The sequence below is a fragment of the Pyrgilauda ruficollis genome, unplaced genomic scaffold (genome assembly GCF_017590135.1).
Source record: "Pyrgilauda ruficollis isolate IOZ18807 unplaced genomic scaffold, ASM1759013v1 scaffold9, whole genome shotgun sequence".
Lineage (NCBI taxonomy): Eukaryota > Metazoa > Chordata > Aves > Passeriformes > Passeridae > Pyrgilauda > Pyrgilauda ruficollis.
In genome coordinates, this window is record NW_024531043.1 from 11030833 (window position 1) to 11048057 (window position 17225).

The 17225-nt window shown below is 44.5% G+C and overlaps 1 protein-coding gene across 1 annotated transcript; it reads left to right on the forward strand.

Moving 5' to 3' along the window:
• Nucleotides 1-3698: 3698 nt before the first annotated feature.
• On the forward strand, nt 3699-16532 carry ANAPC5 (anaphase promoting complex subunit 5). The gene is made up of 17 exons (XM_041489038.1): nt 3699-3964; nt 4050-4129; nt 4768-4877; nt 5265-5460; nt 6430-6496; nt 7257-7358; nt 8441-8631; nt 9470-9551; nt 10199-10288; nt 11186-11367; nt 11823-11958; nt 12178-12252; nt 13052-13173; nt 14306-14413; nt 14921-15068; nt 15665-15827; nt 16178-16532. Exons 1-17 carry the CDS (start codon nt 3761-3763, stop codon nt 16390-16392), a joined length of 2271 nt encoding a protein of 756 aa, XP_041344972.1. The 5' UTR covers nt 3699-3760; the 3' UTR covers nt 16393-16532.
• The last annotated feature ends 693 nt before the right edge of the window (nt 16533-17225 follow it).

Consider the following 17225-nt stretch of genomic DNA (forward strand, 5'->3'; position numbering starts at 1 on the left):
AACTGAAAGCTTTTAACCAGAAGATTGCATTAAAGAAAACCCAGCAGTACAAACCTGACCAAGGCTTCAGGAAAGCTTTATGTAAGAGCACAAAGGGCCAAGAACCAGGGCTTTGCCAAAAAGAGGAACAGACAAAAGTGGCTGAAAATAAACACAGAGCACAAATCAAATGTACCCCCACAAAGGGCTGGATGCAATCTGCTAATTTTTGCAGGAAGGATCTATTTTTGGAGGAAATGAGATACAAGAAGTGGGTAAAAAAGAAAAAAAAAGGTGTGTAATTGCCATGTGAATGGCACAGTCCTGGCAGCTTCAGGAGTAAGAGCAGATAGTGCACACAGCCCAACCTCTGGATTTGCATTGACACCATATTTTAATTCAAAATCAGGTCACCTTTTTTCAGAAATGTTTATGCTCCTTGACAAGCTTTAGATATGCTCTGAACTTATACACATGACTTAATAAAAAAAACCTTCATTTTTTCCCCAATAATAGCTTGCCATTTTAGTCAAAGTGACAGAAAAAATAGAAAAGCCTTGTGAATACAACGTTGGAGCTTGCAATGGCACATTCCTCACATTTCTCATGCAAGGGACTGCTTTAAGACACCTTAAAAATATCAGTACAATTTGTTTTTTAAGAAGTTCTATGTCATCTAAACTCTGTCAACTCAGTGTCACCCTTGAAGTACCAAGTTATACACATATTTTTGTAAATAATATTACATTAAAACATAAGAACTCCCCATGCAGTCCCTGTGATGGGTTAAAAGCTGTCCCAAACCAAGCAAAACCCAACATTTTCCCTTTTTCTCTGTTAAGGATTCGCTAACAAGAAAATCCTCCCAAACACAGATGTTTTAGGGAGCAACGTGGGCCTGACAGAGCTGAGATCTGGTGACAGTGCTGGCAGCTGCACTTGCCACTCCTGCCTTAATTTGGGCAGATCTGGATGAATCATGTCCTTAACATGTGATTGGAGATGACTTTTACTGCACCAGCGTGCCCAGACTGTAACCAGCTGAGGCTTTGAAACGAGGCTCTTGAACTGTGCCAGCTACTCCGTGGGTGAAAAGCAGCATTTCAAGAGGTTCTATTAATAAAAGCCTTGCCCTCGCTGAGCCTCCAGGACTGTGCCAAAGCAGCATTAAAAGATTTAAATCTATTACTGAGAGATGTCCCATTTCCTCCTGCCACCAAATAACGAGTGACAACGACTCGCTGCAGCTCTGTGATCCCCCGGGGTTTTACACAGAGCCAGAGGGAGGGGAGGGATTCTTCCCGGGAATATTCATTTGGTTTTAATTTAACAACCTGCAAAATTTGATTGTAAAGTTTAAAAAGACAAATTGAATCGCTGGGCTTTATCTGGGGATTCCAGGTTGGATATTAATGGCTGTGGGAAGGATCAGGGAATCACAGGATTGGAATGGTTTGGGTTGGAAGGAACCCTAAAGATCATTTATTTCCAATCCCCTGCCACAGCAGGGACACCTTCCCCTCTCCCAAATCACTCCAAGCCCTGTCCAGCCTGGCACTTCCAGGGATCCAGGGGCAGCCACAGCTGCTCTGGGCACCCTGTGCCAGGGCCTCACCTCCCTCACAGGGAGGAATTTCTTCCCCAAATCCCATCTAACCCTGCCCTGTGCCAGTGGGATCCATTCCCCGTGTCCTGTCACTCCCTTGTGAACAGTCTCTCTCCATCTTTCTTGTCAGCCCCTTCAGGCACTGAAAAGCCACAGTGAAGTCACCCCAAAACTTCCCTTTTCCAGGCTGCACAGCCCCAATTCTCTGAGCCTTTGCTCACAGGCTGCTCCATCCCTCAGATCATCCTGGTGCCCCCTCCGGCCTCGCTGCTGGGCACAGCCAATTTCAGGTGAGATAAAAGATGGGTTTCTCAGCTGGGTTACCTAATCTTGGATTTAATACAAAGTCAGCTCTCACTGCCGGGTTCCAGGCGTGAGAGCTGATTTAAACATCCTTCAAAAGCGTGTTCCAAATGTTCTCTCTGCACCACGCGCTGAGGGATTGCCAGCAGAGCTCACACTGGCTCCAGAGCCTTGCACAGAAACATCAGAACCAGATGTTTGTCACTTCCTCTTCCCTCCCAGCCCTTGCACAGCTCAGCCTTTATCTCATCCCCTCCCCTCCCTGCCCTGCCACGCCACCAGCTCCGTGTTTCCACCCAGGCCACCGGGCTTTATCTTCAGGAAATGTCAGCAAATTGACCTTTAAAACATAATAGCTGCTGTCACTGCCTGGGATCTGTGCTCAGACACAGCTCAATGAGTTCATTGAGGGCGAGGAAACCATCATTAATTATGCCAGCAGCAGCAGCAAGCTCCAATGTTCAGTTTCTTAAATGTAAATGTATCCTAGAAAATTACCCCCGGCTTGATTTGCCTCCTCCTCCTCCTCTCAGCACCCCCAGGCATGAATCAGGAGCAGCGCCATGGAAATCCCCAGGGACGTGCAGATGTATAATAATATTGAGTTTTGTTTTGCTCTCACTTACAAAAATGAGAACTATTACAATAATTGGAGTATTTTCTTTGGGAATATGATGCCTTAATGAAGTACTTTAACAAGTTATTGAGAAAAATAAAAACTTACACGTGGAAACATCTTTATGGCATCACAATTAACTTGCAGGAAATCCAGAGGGGAGTGAATTCACTCTGTGGTGTTCTCTGTAACATGGAAATGCTCGTGTCAGAGCACAGAGAAAATGCATTAGATAGGTGGGTTCATCTAAATTTTACTGTATAAAAGATTTAACTTTTTACCCCTTGAGCAGCTTGACTTGTGGAAACCTCCACCCTGCAGCCTGTGCAGAATAAACATCACCTTTTTAAACCAGACTCTGTTTAGAGAGGTCCCAAAATCAGTAACCTCACCAAGCCCGTGGTCACCTGTACCTCACCTGGTACAAGTGTGGCCATCTCCATTAATCACAGGATCATTGAAGCTGGAGATTTCCAAAATCAAATCCAACCTGTGACCAATCACCAAACCTCACTGCCATGAGCTGTGCCTATTTGTTTTTTGGACACCTCCAGGCATGATGACTTCACCACTTCCCTGGTCAGCTCTGCCAATGAGGAAATTTGTGCTGATGTCAGCCCTGCCCTGGCCCAGCCTGGGGCCGTTCCCTCTCCTCCTGTCCCTGTTCCCGGGAGCAGAGCCCGATCCCCCGGCTGTCCCCTCCTGGCAGGAGCTGTGCAGAGCCAAAGGGCCCCCTGAGCCTCCTTCTCTCCAGGCTGAGCCCCTTCCCGGCTCCCTCAGCCCCTCCTGCGGCTCCAGCCCTTCCCAGCCCGGTTCCCTGCCCTGGACACGCTCCATCCCCTCAGGGTCTTGCTCGGCGTGAGGGGCCCAGAACTGACCCCAGGGATTGCGGTGCCTCAGCAGTGCCAGCACAGAGAGAAGAGGTCTGTTCCCTTATCTAGCAGATGAGGGCTCAGCGGCCCAAGCGCAGCCCATCCCCTCGCTGTCCGCAGCCGCGGCCTGGCCGCAATGCGGGGCAGCTCGGGGGAGCAGCCCCGCCACAGCGCGGACCCTTCTCTCCCCGGAACGTCTCTCTCGCGCCCAGCCCGTCGTGACGGCCCCGCCGTAGCTGCGCACATCCCCTCCCCTGATTGGCTGCGGCGCGGCGCGCGCGCCGGCGGCGGGGGCGGCGATTGGCCGGCGCGGGGGGCGGGAGTCGGGGGGGTGTGCGCGCGCGCGGTTTCCCGGGCGACGGGCGGGCTCCCCCCGGCGCCGCCATGGCGAGCGTGCACGAGAGCCTGTACTTCAACCCGATGCTGACGAACGGCGTCGTGCACGCGAACGTGTTCGGCGTCCGCGACTGGGTCACCCCGCACAAGATGGCCCTGCTCGTGCTGCTCAGCGAGCTGGGCCGCGCCGGCGCGCAGCTCGGCCTGCTGGAGCGCCGCCGGCTCAACCGGCTGCTGCTGCCGCTGCTGCAGGTCGGGGCCGGGCCGGGCCGGGCCGGGGGGGAAGGGTGGCCCCGTGGTGTCGCGGGCTGTCGCGACATGTCGCTGTCGTCCGCAGGGCCCGGATATGGCGCTGTCGCGGCTGCGCAAGGCCATCGAGGAGTGCTGCCCGCACCTGGCCGGCTCCGTCCACATCAGGTGCGGGGCCGGGCGGGCGGGAGGAGCCGCTGCGCCGGGGCAGTGCCCTGAAACTGTCAATGGCAGCTTCTGAAAGCTCAACTTTGGGCCAAAACTCCGCCTGGACGGGTTTCGTACTTGTCATGGCCAAGTTCTGAAAGGCATCATCATGAGGTTTAAAGTTTCTGTGGGACAGAAGATCTGTTGTCATGTCGGATAACTCACTGAACAGCAACAGTTCCAAAAATGCAGTCAAAAATTTTAAATTTCAGAAATAAAAAGGGTTCCTGTCTGTTTTAAGAATAACCATCTCATATAATTATTCTCTTAATAAAAAGAAATAAAGCCCAAACCTGATTACTATTATTATTATTATTATTAGGCTTACCACTATTTAATATAATCTTATTTATCTCAGCATGAAAACCTCCTGGGTCCAAGAAATTAGTTATCACTTGTTTGTGTTGACTCATTTATGCAGTAAATGAGTACATTTAAGTAAATAAAAAAATATTCCCCTGCATAAATGAGTTTGTGTTTACTCATTTATGCAGGGGAATATTTTATTTGGTGTCTATATTAATACCCTAAAACATGTAATTTTCCCCCTGTTGTCTGTATTAATATCCTAAAAAATGACATTTTATTCCCTTCTTTAGGTTAAAACTTATGGCAGAAGGAGAACTGAAAGACATGGAACAATTTTTTGATGATCTTTCAGATTCATTCTCAGGGACAGAGCCAGAAGTTCATAAAACAAGCGTAGTAGGTAAATAATTGTTATCCATAAGCTGTTTTTGATGTGCTATCTGTCACTGATGTCATTCCCTCAGGACACAGCTTTGTTTTTCTGGGGAGGTGTCAAATTGCAGAATGCCATTTTCTCTTGCTCGGATGTTGCATATTAACTGACAGTTTTGCACGTTGTGAGGTTGTTACTGATTTTAACAATTTATCACTTATCTTTTGTGAGATTTGCAGGGTGATTTACACCCTGCAACACTGAGTTGTGTCATCGAGATGAGACTCAGCAATTTGTATTTAATTTCTCATTCGTTTCTGTTTCACGAGGAGCTGAATGATGCTGTTGGAGCTGCTGGCCATGGTTCTGTCTCCTGTCTGCAGCAGCACTCACAGCAGCCCTTTCCCTCTCCAGGTCTGTTCCTGCGCCACATGATCCTGGCATACAACAAACTTTCCTTCAGCCAGGTCTATAAACTTTACACAGCTCTCCAGCAGTACTTCCAGAAGGATGAGAAAAAGGATGGAGCTGACGAGAATGAGATGGAGCTGACAAATCCAGAGGAGATGGATGGCAAAATGGAGAAAGAAGAACTTGACGGGCCTTTAAGGTGATAAATTCGTGTTAAAGCCTTTCCCATCTCTTAAGAAAATGAATCTTTGATTTGTTTAAAGTCTCCTGCAGCCCGGCTGAGCTTTGTGGCCGCTCGTTTCCTTGGTGCCACCGTGTGGTGACATTTGTCAGTGGCTCGGGAAGGTGGCACTGCCCCATCCTCATCCTCCCCTAGGGAGCCACAGCCCAAAGGCAGCTGCTGCCCACAATTTCCCTCTGGTTGTCACGTGCTGAAACTGTTGCAGAGGTCACTTCTGCTTCCAGCAAGGAAAGATTGCCCAATAAGAAGTAAAGTTGAATGGTTTTGTTTTCCTTTTGACCGTTCTCCAAATAAAAGAACTCGTGTCTATTTACCTCAAAAAGGAGAAGCAAATCCTGAGAGTTTTCACCTGCTGAAGAGGTGCTCCGTTGTAAGAATAATACTGAAGGTATTTGATGTGTCCATATATTTAAAATGTACTTTGCAAACTGTGTTTGTATAAACTTGTGCAGGAGTTGGTGAGTCAGACAGCAGCTTTTGGGGTCTGGCTGTGTGCTGGGCTTGCTGGCTTTCCACAGAGTAAATTGCAGAACAGCTGTTTCCAGCAGTGATGGATGTGGCCAAAGTGCCAGCATCTCTTTGGGATTCTCTTCAGAAGACAGAAAAAACCAGAGCAGAGCCATTTGAATATGTCAGCCCCAAATCTTCTCTCTGCTGTATTTCTTTAGGGTTTTTTAGGGTGTATTTAGGGTAATGTTGCTCTCAACTATAGTCTCTGCAGGTTGAAGCTAAACTGTGTGAAATCATTTGGATTGCTGGCTTTGATGGAGTAGATTTTGTTCTTTATTAAGTTTTCTCATTGTTCTTTCATGCTTTGAACTGTAATATCTCACAAAACTTTATGAAGCAGAAGTGGGGGTGTCTGATGAAATGTGTTCCTGTGTTGTCTTTCCTTGCCCTGTTTCTAACCAGAGTGTTTCTTACCAGGGAGGAAGAGATAGCCTGCAGTGGGCCTCTTTCCCAGAAACAAGCAGAGTATTTTCTTTCTCAGCAGGTATGTTAATTCTCATTAAAGTGGAGGAAATGTTCCATTACACGAATTTCACCTTGAATTTTACCCACAGTGTCAGCTGAGATGTTTGCTCTGCTCTGGTAGAGGCTTGTTGATATCTTGCTTGTTGTTGCTCAGTGTGAGCACTTGGGGCTATGAGTGTTTTATCCAGACATGTCACCATATGCTGATATTTGGTTCTCAGAAGGTCCTTCTGCTCTGCTTGCCTCACATTTCTGTGAAATGTGCAGTTTTGTTGGTTATTCCAGCTGGTAAATACAAAAGGGAACAGAAATACACATGGACACAAATGTCAGTAATTCAATAGTCAGTAATGCTAATTTTAGTAGCTACATTTTTGTGATTTTTTTATTAATTGAACTGCTTGCCAAAGCAAACTGGATTTATCAATTTGTTTTCCTGAGGGCTTTTTTTTTTTTTTGCATGAGAAGATACATGCAATTCCAGTGAGCAATGTGTGGCAATAGTTCTTCAGAGAGAAACTTAACCAGAATTCTTTAAATGGCTCTAAACAGTCCTTTGAAAAAGGTTTTATTTTACTTGGTCTCTGTGATCTCTGGAAATTGAACACTATAATGTAGTATAGAACTGCCACTGTCTTAATAGACAGAGCTGCTACAAAATCTTCTTTAATGTCCTCTCCAAGCAGATAACAACCTGACAATCCTGCACCACAATATATTTTTATAACCCTCCTTATGGAGTTGCATATCTTGCTTGTACTGTTCAAATTTTATTCCAGGCTTCTTTACTAAAGAATGATGAGACAAAGGCTCTTGCTCCAGCATCTTTACAAAAGGAATTGAACAACTTGTTAAAATTTAATCCAGACTTTGCTGAAGCAGTAAGTATCTTTTCCTTCATCCAGAATGGTTGTAAAAGGATTTCTTATCTCAAGGACAGGATTATTTGGAAGTAATTTATTCTCTATTGAAATATAAGTAGATGATAAAACTGTGAGCAAGTTGCATGTAAATGTTTAGTAATTCAGATTAAAACTCCTGAAGGTGCAGGAACCTTAATTAAGCAAAGTACTTCCCCTTCATGCACAGATATAAACCTCTTAATTTTGGTGGGACTGAGCGCATTCTTGTTCAACTAAATCTAAAACTTACATCTTTTACCCACATTTTCCTAAGTAATTTCAGGCCTCATTCTTCTGTAGTTTAAAAATCAATGCTAAGTGCAATATCTGTTAATCTTGCTGGCTGTTGTTCACTTTGCTTCTGGTCCTTAATAGCAATTTATACTGAAAGCCACAGAGAACTCGTTCTGAGGGGCAGACCTGTGGTGTGAGCTCTTGATTTGTGCCTCAACAGCTTCTTCTTGAGCAACTTCCAAAACTCAACTCTTTCCTACCTTGCTTTCTACCTCTTCCTCCCAGCAGCCCTGGGCTGAGCAGAGAGGATTTTCCTTGCTGCTGTTTGGAAGGGTATCCTTGAAAGGGCTGCCATAGTCCCTGGCTGGACTTCACAACATAAAGGATTATCCTGCCCAGGTCTCAATGCCAAAAAGAAAATGTATAATTTTAGCATCTCCTTTCTATCTGCACAGCATTTGGAAGCAGTGCTGATGTTTCTTAGTGTCTTTCTGAGTGCAGGCACTGTGGGAGTCCTGCCTCCATTCCCACTCTCACATAAACACAGAAATTCCACCTCTGTAGAGATCTCAGACTCTCTGGGATCTTTCTGACAGCCAGATCTTGTAATCTTCACCATTTGGCAGATCCTGTTAGGGCAGACAGCCAATATTGTCCAAGAAATTATCCAGTTTTATCCAGAAATTCTGCCCAGATAGTATCAGTATTGCAACTTCTGCTCAGTATTTCACAGTTACATGTTTTGGACAGAAACACTTAGTAATTATAAACAAAACCTCTGGTTTAGTATCTCTGCAATTAAAGCTGATTTTGTTTCCCCTTTCCAGCATTATTTAAGCTACTTAAACAGCCTCAGGGTGCAAGATGTCTTCAGCTCCACACACAGCCTCCTGCACTACTTCGACCGGCTGATCCTCACGGGGGCAGAGAGCAAAAGCAACGGGGACGAGGGCTACGGGCGCAGCCTGCGCTACGCCGCGCTCAACCTGGCCGCCCTGCACTGCCGCTTCGGCCACTAGTAAGGGACTCTCCCACCCTGGGGCACCTCGGGGTGCTGACAGAGACCTCCCCTTCCTCCTGAAAATCCCTGCAGGGGCTTTCTTCACTTGACAGCAGCTGTGGGTGGGTTGGGATCATCTTGCGATCTTGGTTTGTTTGGGTTCGTTTTTGTTTTGGTGTTTATTTGGTTTCCATAATAACTGAGCCATCTAAGAGTTGATATTTGTCTGTGTCCTGGGTATTTTAAGTGTTCAATTACATTTCCATGACCTCAGAAGGGTCAGTGGGTGTGAATGCCTATTTTCATCCATATTTTCAACAAAGTGTGGCTGGTTTTCTGCAAGTCACCATAGAGCTGATGATCTGGCAAAAGAATATTTAAACCAAAAAAGCCATCTGAGCTTTTAAAATTTAAAATGCTACATGGGTTGGGTTTATTTTGTTGATAAAGCTGGCCTACCCATCTTCATTTATGGTTTGCATTTATTGATTGCTGCCTGGAGGCATGATGTGAAAGGACTGGAGAAGGGAAAGGACACTGCAAAGTTGAAAGCAACAATTTCTACACAGGCAGATTCTAAATGTTGCCCCTGTTCAAACAATAACTTGGCACCGTGGCCTGTACAGGGTGTGAAAGCCCATGTAGGGGTTGCAGCTGCATTTTGGTTTGCAGATGCTGTCAGACTTACTGTCCTGAAAACCAGAATGCTCTACTGAGTGCTGGGAGGAAAACACAGGCTGTTAAATCAGAGATCTGAGTGCATTACACATAATTCAGATCAATATTCCTCCGGATCAGGATGCTGCATCTTAAGCACTGTAGGAATAGTAATTGTTCTCCCTCTGTCTGCTCATAGCCAGCAGGCTGAACTGGCACTCCAGGAAGCCATCAGGATTGCCCAGGAGTCCAACGACCACGTCTGCCTGCAGCACTGCCTGGTAAGAGCTCTGAGTCCTTCTGCTCAGGGAGCTGCTGCAGAGCTCCTCTCACAGCAGCATCTCCCCCAGAGCATTTGACTGCCCAGCAGTGGGGTGGCATCACTCCTGGCACACAGGGCAACAAACTGCAGGATCGTGGGATGGTTTGTTGCAGCTCAGAGTTAATTTCTTAAGCAGGAATTGTTATCCCAGAGATCTCAGTAGTAAGCTCAAAGTTGAGTCTTAGATGTTGTAAAAAGAAGTATTTCAGAAGCTTCCTCCTTCCTGTCTGTTGAATTCTCAGAGTAACCAGCCACCTTTAGAGCACGCAAATTGGGAGAGAAGGACTTGGATTTCTATTTTTTTCCCTGTAATTAACATCATAATGAGTTGACATCAATGGTATCAAACTCCTGAGGTGCTGCATTCTACAGTTCCCTGTATTTTTGTGCATCACTGAACCTCCAGCATTGGCTGGTGCCACACCAGCCTAGATGCCCTTCTGATATATTTTGCTGTGTAGCATTTAGTAGAAGCTTCCTTAGAATCAATCCTCAAGTAGTTTGCATTTCCAGTGAGTTTTTGTGCATTCTGTAACAGCAAGCCAAGTTAAAAGTGCTGCAGCCATCAGTTATTTGCAATGAGATTTTGATCTTTTTCCTTGCTAGAGTTGGTTGTACATCCTGGAACAGAAGATATTTGATAGCTGTGTTCTGCTGGAGCACTCTGTGAACAAATCCTTACATTTTGGATTGCCAGTGAGTCCATTTCATCAGTCCTTAACTTTATTCTGGGACAAACCCACGTGGCAATGGGCATGTGTGTGATGAGAGTTTGGGATTTTGTGGCTTGTCTGTTCAAGATATGTGACTGGATTTAAACAAACATGTTTAACACCCCAGAATCTAGCTGTTTCTATGACTTTTATCCTTCATATCAACAAGCCAGAGTTCAGTTGCTTTAATGCCAGAGCATTACTGCAAGGCTCACTGGTTTTCCTTCTGACTTGCTTGATTTTCAGGCAGAAAAACTCTCTGTGGCTACTGGCCCAGGCACCATTTTGTTACAATCTGGTGCTCAGGGGAGGTTCTCAGGCCTCCACCTTCCCTGAAACTCAGTGCTGATGCCTCTGGCAGGGCTTTGAACACATGTTTACTTGTACAGCTCTGTGAAATCTTGCAGGGCAGCCCTCCCCTTTGGTAGTGTGTGCCCTGGTAGATCTGTTGTCTGTTAATGTTTAGTTCTGTCTTCCCCAAATCCACAATTCCTTTGTTAAGGGAATTGTTCTAAAATGGACTAAACTGCTGGGAGACAGGAGCAGACATGGCCTCTGTGGGGAAGGGAAGGAAAGCAAAGGCTCTGTTTTCACAGCAGTTCTGGAGAAATCCAGGTACTGGTCCTGTCCTCCTCCATAAGATTTCTGTGTGGGGGAGTGGAAATTACCTTTCACATCCAACAAAATGACATTCACATATGTGTGGGTGTGCATAAGTGAGTATTTAAAGAAATGCCTGGAGCAGTGTTCCTTTGTCTGTGCTGTCTTTTTGGGTCTCTTTTTTAGTAGTTTAGAACTCTGCTCCAGTGTAATTTGCAAGCCTGGGGTACTCTGTTGTCTTCCAACACTGGAGGTATGGTTTTTTTTTCCTTCTTCCCAGTATCTTGCTTCCTTGGGGATACAGTCCTTGGTTCAGCAAAGAGCTTTTGCAGGAAAGGCTGCCAACAAACTAATGGACGCCTTAAAAGATTCTGATCTGTTGCATTGGAAGCACAGCCTGTCAGAGCTCATAGACATCAGCATAGCACAGAAAACAGCCATTTGGAGATTGTACGGCCGCAGGTATTTGCTTTGTTTGGAACTCCTGGATTAGCTGCTGCACTTGTTAGCACATAATGCATTTATATAGGTGTAACAAGTGACTGTGTCTCTCCAGTGCACTAAAATAAAGCAATCAGACTGTGATTCAGTACAGGCTGAGTGCAATTATTTCCATTCTCTTGTGTTCCTTTAAAACTCATACTGAAGAAGAGATAGTTTCCATTTAGTAGTGGCAAATAGATCATAAATTGTTCCAGTGCCCCCACTTTCAGCATCTCTGTGCTTTGGTTGTGTGCAGCTTTCAGTCTGCAGTACTTGCTGTGCCTGCACAGTCCCTGGACTGCAGATATTTTACAAGTTTTCCTTCTTCTCAGGCCCCTGAGGAGCCAATGTAGACAAATGTCATAACAAGACCATAGATTAAAAATGGTTGTTGTTTGCTGCTTGAAAACTAAAAGATATTTCTCTTGCACAAGCACCATGGCACTTCAGCAAGCCCAGACCTTGCTGAGCATGAACAGTCTGGAGGCTGTGAACGTGGGCGTTCAGCAGAACAACACCGAGTCCTTCGCCGTGGTGTTGTGTCACCTGGCAGAGCTGCACGCCGAGCAGGTGAGCTCCAGGGCTACTTGCACAAAGTGCCATTTGCTGAGAGCACGTGTGGGTGTTGCTGACAGAGGGTGCAAGACTTGACTTGTGGTTTTTTCTGCCTTTAACGCCCTCTCTGGGGGCAGAGACAATGCAGGGTGTTTGCTTGACAAATCCCTTCCCTGGGGGTTGTGCTGAAAGGGAGGGGAGCAGGGCGTTAATCAGTGGCCTTCTGTATTCCAGGGGTACTTTGCAGCTGCTTCTGAAATACTGAAACACCTAAAGGAGAGATTCCCTCCCAACAGTCAGCATGCACAGGTAGAATACTTAACATTCAGCCTGTAAGTTATGTAACTATTGTGGAGTAGGATCTGAATCCCACTGCTGCTGAATTTTCCTCTGGATGCCTTGGGCTATACATTTTCTCATTTCCCTTGGCTCGTCCTCATGGGAAGCTGTGCAGCATCAGCTTTTTTATAAAAGCATGGAAAAGCTGCCTGTGTTGTTTTCAGACTGGTGAGACATTTTTCTCACCACAACTTCCTAAGATGAAGCTGTTCAAGTAGAAATTTCATTAACAGAGGAATATACATCTGCTTCGTGAGCACACAGAGCAATTAAATGCTCTGCATTGATTTGAAGCTTTGAAGTTCTGTTTAATTAGTGCTGTTTATTTTGATATTACAATCCAGAAATAACTGAGATAATAGGCTAATAACCTGATTTTTGTGTGACTCTGGGAAACATTGCCACAGGAGTCTATAAGATAGTATTTACATTGAAGTGTTTGACATCACATTAGATATAGTGTGAGCCTTCTCTTTTCACTACAGAACAAGTCTATTTGTCTACAAGTCTCAAATCATTAGTAATGATTTAAAAGAGCCTTTTCACATAAAATGCAGTCAAGTAGGTGAGCTTCGATATTGAAACATTAATCCAGACCTGGGCATTTCTGTTCATGTCAGTAATTCAGTAAATTCAATAATTGGACAGTGGAGTTAGTGTGTCTAGAGATAAATACCCCCAGGGGAAAATAAAAAGTAAATTCTAATTTGGGATTAGAAAATGAGCAGGCACAACTTCTAAAACTTGTTTCTGGATGTTCTTTGTTTAGCTTTGGATGCTGTTTGATCAGAAAATACAGTTTGAACGAGCCATGAATGATGGCAGATACCATGTAGCAGATTCTCTTGTAGCAGGAATTACAGCACTTAATAGCATTGAAGGTGTATACAGGTAAGAAATCGTGGGTCTTTATGCATTTGCAGGTGTGTTCCATGAAGATAATGAAAAATTTAGCACAATGATCACTGGCAGTCACATGTGCTTACATTTTTTTCCTTTTCCAGAACTAGTTAAGGTCATGTTATCTAACCATAGGGCTATTCCCTTAGAGCATGTCCTGCAATAATAATTTGTAATTGTTTCTCTGGGCATTTTAAGAATTGGAATAGCTGAAGTTGGTGTTATTCTAGGGCTGTGAATCTGTCGTGCTAAGGTCTTCAAAATCTGCTATACTCAAACCTGAGCACAAAGCAGATTTTTATGTCAAATAGCTGGGGAGGGAGCTCAGGCCTTGAGTGAATTCCTCTGTGGCCTGGTTTCTACATCTCCAAAATGGAACATTGTGACTTTTTTTTTTTTTTCACTCACCTTAATGGGGTCTTGTTCCTAAATGAGAATGACATGTTAAAAATAGTTACAGTTAAAACTTGATATTTGGTGAATATGAAAACCAACGAAGTGTTCAAAGAATTTCTTGTCGATTTTCAATGAAGCAAAACACCTAAAAGCAGCCAGTGCCAGTCAGCCAGAAGAGCAGTATTCAAGCTGTGGGACCTGATGCTTGTCCTTCTGGAATTGGACTGATCATGAATTCCCTGATCTTTAAATACTCTGCTCAGTGTCTGGTTCAGGGCGTTTGTACCCATCCCCTGCTGCTGTGCATTTGGTCCTGACTTCCCTGCTCTCCATTTTCCTGTTGCTCCATATCCTCGTTAGCTCAGGCCAATTTTAGCTGCTTTACCTCATACCTGTTTTTCTCACAGATAATTACTTATGCTGTCTAGCTTGTATATCCTCCCACTTCTGCTGCCTGTTTGGCCTTTGGTTTTGGCAATCCCTGTTTTCTATCTAAAGCTGTTTTATGAGTTTGATCCTTTCTGCCTGGGAGTTGTCCAGTTGGCACCAGGGAGATCTGTTTTTCCTCCTGTCTGTGTGTGCAGCATGTGTACACTTTGTCAGGGTGCCAGCCTGCAGTTATAAGAACTACAGGTCACAAAATAGAGACCTGTTTCACTGTGTTCTGAAGACCAGAATTCTATAGGAAATACAAAAATACAGTGATGTTTTCTTTCTACCACAACAGAAAAGCCATTGTATTGAAAGCCCAAAACCAAATGTCGGAGGCACACAAACTTCTGCAGAAATTGTTGATCCACTGCCAGAAAATCAAGAACACTGAGATGGTGATTAGGTAAGAATGTTTCATTTTCAGAGTATTAAAGCCACTTTGCAGTGATTAGAATCAGCCATTTCAATTTGTCTGTGTTCAGACTTCACTAGTCTTCAGATTACCTGCTGTGATTCGGAGATTACAGAGTCATTTCAATTATTAATCACAGTATGGAGGAATCCTCAAAATATTGTGTCATTTAAACCTAGTTATTTTTAATACGTAAACTAAAAGGTGGTAAAGTTAAAGTTCCATGAAGGTTCGTGGAAGAAGGAAACACTGCATCTAAAATAAATAGGAAATGTGTGTGTGTGGTTTTACCTTGGTGTAAATCTTGACAGAACTACGGTGTTACTTAATCTTTTGTATGCCTGTGGCATCTCCTCTTAAGGGTGTAATTTAAATATATTGTACATGCAGCAGCCTAATTCACAATAAAACAAACACCATTGTGGATGGAATAATCCCCTGGGAAACCAGTGGACATTTTTCATCCAGAGTGAAGGTTTGTAATGCTTGTTTGGCCAGGGTGCTGCTGTCCACAGCAGAGCTGTACTGGAGGTCCTCGTGCCACACCATCGCGCTGCCGGTGCTGCTGCAGGCTCTGGCCCTGGCTCGGGAGTACAGCCTGCAGTACTTGGCTTCTGAAACCGTGCTCAACTTGGCTTTCTCCCAGGTAGGTCTGATTTGTGTTTCCACAGGGCTGCAGGGCAACATTTATTCTGGGGATCTGGATGCTGGTTTTACTCCTCTGAGATTTAAGAACACAGCCTTGTTGGAGTTAAATTATTGATTGTGAAGAAGCAAACTCTGAATGTGAAAGCTTTCGAGGAAGTTAATAAAAGTTGAGTTTCATGTGTATCACTAAAATGTGTAGTTATTGTATATAATTAAGCAGCATAAATTTCTCCTGTCGTAGTATCTTCAGTTATGTTTTTATGCTGCTATTTTGGCTTTCTAGCAGCACAGGTTGGCTTGTATATTAAAAATAATTCTGGTAATGAGTTCAGTTATATTGTTTATTCTGAGAGGCGTGGCTGTCAGCACTGACTGAGTGGAGAAGCCTTTCCCAGTCATTTCAGAGAGCAGCTCATTTCTACTCACAAATTTTGATTTAAAAGAAGATTGTGGGGAAAAAGTTGTAAAAAAATGGTGTGTGTTACATCATGTTATTAGAAACAGACATGGCTTGTGTTGGTTGTTGGTGTTCCCTGAAGAAGCTGCTCCTATCAGTGGGTTCCAGTGTGAGACCAGCAAGTATTTCTCTTTCAGCTGATCCTTGGCATTCCTGAACAAGCCCTGAATATCCTGCACATGGCAATAGAACCTGTCTTGGCCCATGGAGCTGTCCTGGACAAAGGCTGTGCCATGTTCTTGGTGGCCAAATGTCAGGTGGCTTCTGCAGCTTCCTACACTCCACAAAAGAAGATTGAAGGTAGGGTGAAGAGTAATTATCTCTGAAACTGCTCAGAAGTGCAAACCAGTGTCTGTACTGGAGTCCTGCTTAACCAGTGTGTTACCTGGTTATTGTATACAAAATTAATTTGGAATTAGTTGTTGCACAGATGTTTATAATGGAACATTGTTTATCTGCATACTTTCACACACATATTTTGCAGCAAAGGCTGAATAATAGAAACTAGCTGAGAGACCACGTTGCTAAGACACAAATGGTTTTGAAAAGCTGAGGAATTTGTAATTGGCCTCCGTAGACTGGAGCTGTCTTTCTTAGAGTTTTTACTGTGATATTTTCTTAAATATGAATATCCCTTTTTTTCCCCACAGCTTTGGAATCTGCTATCTTGAATCTAAATGAAGCCAAGACTTACTTTGCCAAAGTGGACTGCAAAGAGCAGCTCAGAGACGTTCTCTACTTCCAAGCCCGGCTGTTCCACACCCTCGGCAAGACCCAGGAAAGGAACAAATGTGCCATGTTGTTCCGTCAGCTGCACCAGGAGCTGCCAGCACACGGTGTCCCCTTAATCAATGCCTTCAAGTGATGCATTTAAAAATGAGATTTGTTTGTTTTCCTCTTTTGGTTTTGTTTGTTTTCTTTTTTTTTACGAACATCTTTTTATTGTATTCAGTCATCCATGTTTCAGAATAACTGCCAATAAATCGTGGTCTGCTCTTGAACAAATTTGTGGTTTGTGACACAAATGTCATTTTCCACTCATTTCACTTTTATTCTGTACTTGAATTTAAGAAATTAGTGGGGAAAAAAGAGAAAAGACCCTCTTGACTGTATTATAAACACACTGAGGGGAGCAGTGCAGTCACGAAGAAGTAGTGTTCTGTTCTTAGCAGTGACATTTCCCAAATCAATGCAGGCTTTATGAACACAGGGGTACAAAAAATAGTGGAAAATGTAGGCAAAGCTCCTTTGTGCTCTTTTTAAGTGGTATGGAAGAGGGAGTCTCATTTAAAACGTGTCCTTGCTTTTAACCTGTCTGCAGTTGCTGTTTACGCTGCAGAAACAGATGGTGCTGGCAGAAGGGGAAAAAACAGGATTCAGTCAGAGAGGTGCAACAGTGCAAAGTCCTGGCACTGTTGTTTCATGTGTCCTTGTGCAGAGGGGGGATGAGGACGGTGAAGAGTGGGAAACAACAGCCCCAGCTCAGCTGAAATGTTTTTATTGTGTGTGTTCTCCCCTCAGCACTGTGTGTCATTCACCTGCTCTGCTTTTATGGGTGAATAGATGGAGATCACAGCTGACTGAAGTATCTGGAGGGGCCAAGAAATCTCCAAGAAAACTGGAGAGGGACTTTGGACAAGGGCCTGGAGTGACAGGACACAGGGAATGGCTTCCCACTGGCAGAGGGCAGGGTTGGAT